We start from the raw sequence: 2,568 nt of genomic DNA, 5'->3' as shown, positions 1-2,568 counted from the left end.
TTCAAGAGGAGGCTTAGTCTAGTTTAGGAAGTAGATCATTGACTTTTCATGCCATGTCATAACACAATTATTGTTTATGATATGAGGAATGTCATGGATGGGGACATAACATTGGAACTTTTGCCAAATATCAATAATATGCTAAAAAATATTCTTATGCTCTTTTGACATTTGTGGATAATAGGAGTTCTATTTCTTGTGCTTCTTCTCTATCACCAACAAATAACAAAAGTCCTCCTATTCTCTCTCCTCCACTCTCTTCCATAACATGCAATATAAAATTAATGGAAGATAAGTAGTTTATGTTTGTTTTTGATGGAGTTGTAAATAATATAAATGTGATGATCTTGGTGGACTTTGGCTTAGCAATTTCCTCTATTCAGTGTTTAATTGTTTGAAGTTTCATTATAGCAAGTCTCTTGTACTTGACCTTTATGACTTGTGTTTACTAATCATAAGTCATCAGTATAGATATTATATATGGAAATGCTGGTTGTCTACGTGCGGTGTGGGCATTTGGAGGAATCAAGAAGGATCTTTGATGCATTGCCGGCCAAGAACATCGTGTCGTGGATGGTGCTCGTGAGCGCGTATGCCGAGAGTGGGCATCCGGGCGAGGCCAAGGCAGCATTCGATCGAATGGCGGTGCGGGACGTAGTTTCCTCCACTGCGATGGTCAAGGTGCTGGGCGATTGCGGGCGGATTGGATCAAGCAAGGTGGTGTTTGATGCGATGCCTGAGAGGAACTGCAAGACGTGGGCAATGCTGCTGCGGGGATTTGCTCGCGGCAGAGAGATTGGGCAAGCAAGAGAGGGGCTGGATCAGATGCCCGAGACGAATGTGGTAGCGTGGACAATCCTCGTGCAGGGTTTCGCACAGCGTGGCGAGTGGGCAATGTGAAGGCCACGTTTGATTCCATGCCTGAGAAGAACAGTATCACTCGGATGCTCATCATGTTTGCGGAGAATGGATTCATGGAGGAGGCGGAGGAGGAGATTGTCCACCGAAACGCGATCCTCTGGGGGGCGATGCACTGCTGCTATGCCCAAAATGGGGATTTGATTCAAGCCAAGAGTTTGTTTGATAGGATGCCTCAGCACAGCGTACTTTCGTGGACGATTATGATCAAGTCATACGCGAAAAACGGTGATGCTGATCAAGGAAAACACTTGTTTGAAAAAATGCCACACAGAGATCTTGTTTCATGGAACGCGATAATCGCTGTTTATGCCCAGAGAGGTCGTTTCAAAGAGGCGATCCGGGCGTTTTGTTTGGTTTGCTGCTGGGATTCCTATTCATGGAACACAATTCTAGTGGTATATGCTCTAGATGCAAATATTTGTGATGCTAAGAAAGCGTTCGATGAGATGCCAACTTGGAACTTGGTCTCCTGGAACACGATTCTTGCAGCATATGCCCAAACCGGGCATGCGTATTCTGCGATCCAGCTGTTTTGGGCGATGTTTCTTCACGGCTTTGACCCCGACAAGGCAGCGTTTGCCATCGTTTTGACGGCGTGTAGCCATCTGGGGCTCGTCAAGGAAGCAGTAAGCTACTTCACGGCAATGAGCTTTGACAATGGATTGGATCCTTCGCAAGACCACTACACCTGCATTGTTGATGCTCTCGGACGACTAGGGCGATTGAAAGAGGCCGAGGATGTCCTGGAGAATATGCCTTTGCCAGCAGATGGAGTTGCATGGGCAACGTTTCTTACCGCGTGCAAAAACCACGGGGAGATGAATCGAGGGATGCATGCTGCGGAATTTACGTGCCAGTCCAGCCTTGTGAGTGATGCATTGCCTTATGTGATGCTGGAGAATATCTTCAGAGCAGTTCAGACTTGATTCTTCACTGTTTTGATGTGTTGACCCAAACATCGATCATTGATATCCAGCCATGCTGTGAGCCGCCCCCCCAATGGATGGAGAGCGGGACACACATAGGATTGGGCATAGGAGAGTCTTCAGAAATCTAGCTGATGAGGAGCATAGTCCTCCCCCTCTCGCATATGAGTCCGTGGTGTTCCATGGAGGATTAGTGTGAAGTGCAGTGGGTTTGCTATAGCCAGCAATGCAAGATCCAATGCTGCTGTTGTGAATCTCAGCAGCAGCACTGCGCTCCTCTTCAATAATAAATTTCAAGCCATAATTCTCATTATATAATCTTGTAAACAAAATTTCGATAAATACTAAAAACAATTCTAGTTATCTCATTTTTTTTATGACAACATTAAATATTTGTACTACATTATTTAATAATCCTGCCTAAATTCAAACAAAGCTGATACAAGCTATTAGTATCATAATACTACCCTTGCATTTCAAATTCTTTGTCAAGCTTGCATTTCAAATTTTCCCCCTCTTAGCCTAGGTTTTATTATTTGGGTTCTCTAGGGTTCGCCACTACTGGTTCATTGATCATATCTTAGGAGGCATTTTTCCTTCCTCTCTAGCACATCCTAAGCACATATATGTCCCACACTGTTTTGGTTTGTTTATGGGCATGGTAAGTTTTTCTTTCCTCAAAACATATGGTTTCCATTATTATAAAGAATATACATTCGTA

At 44.2% G+C, this 2,568-nt stretch overlaps 1 protein-coding gene across 1 annotated transcript; it reads left to right on the top strand.

Annotated features, from left to right (window-relative positions):
• Nucleotides 1-917: 917 nt before the first annotated feature.
• Nucleotides 918-1,847, top strand: LOC112343394 (pentatricopeptide repeat-containing protein At4g02750-like). Its single transcript, XM_024666770.1, has one exon. It carries the CDS (start codon nt 918-920, stop codon nt 1,845-1,847), a length of 930 nt encoding a protein of 309 aa, XP_024522538.1.
• Nucleotides 1,848-2,568: the final 721 nt, after the last annotated feature.

The sequence above is a fragment of the Selaginella moellendorffii genome, unplaced genomic scaffold (assembly GCF_000143415.4).
Source record: "Selaginella moellendorffii unplaced genomic scaffold, v1.0 SELMOscaffold_148, whole genome shotgun sequence".
NCBI lineage: Eukaryota > Viridiplantae > Streptophyta > Lycopodiopsida > Selaginellales > Selaginellaceae > Selaginella > Selaginella moellendorffii.
The sequence above is the reverse complement of the archived record's forward strand: the minus strand, read 5'-3'. Positions and strand labels throughout refer to the sequence as shown.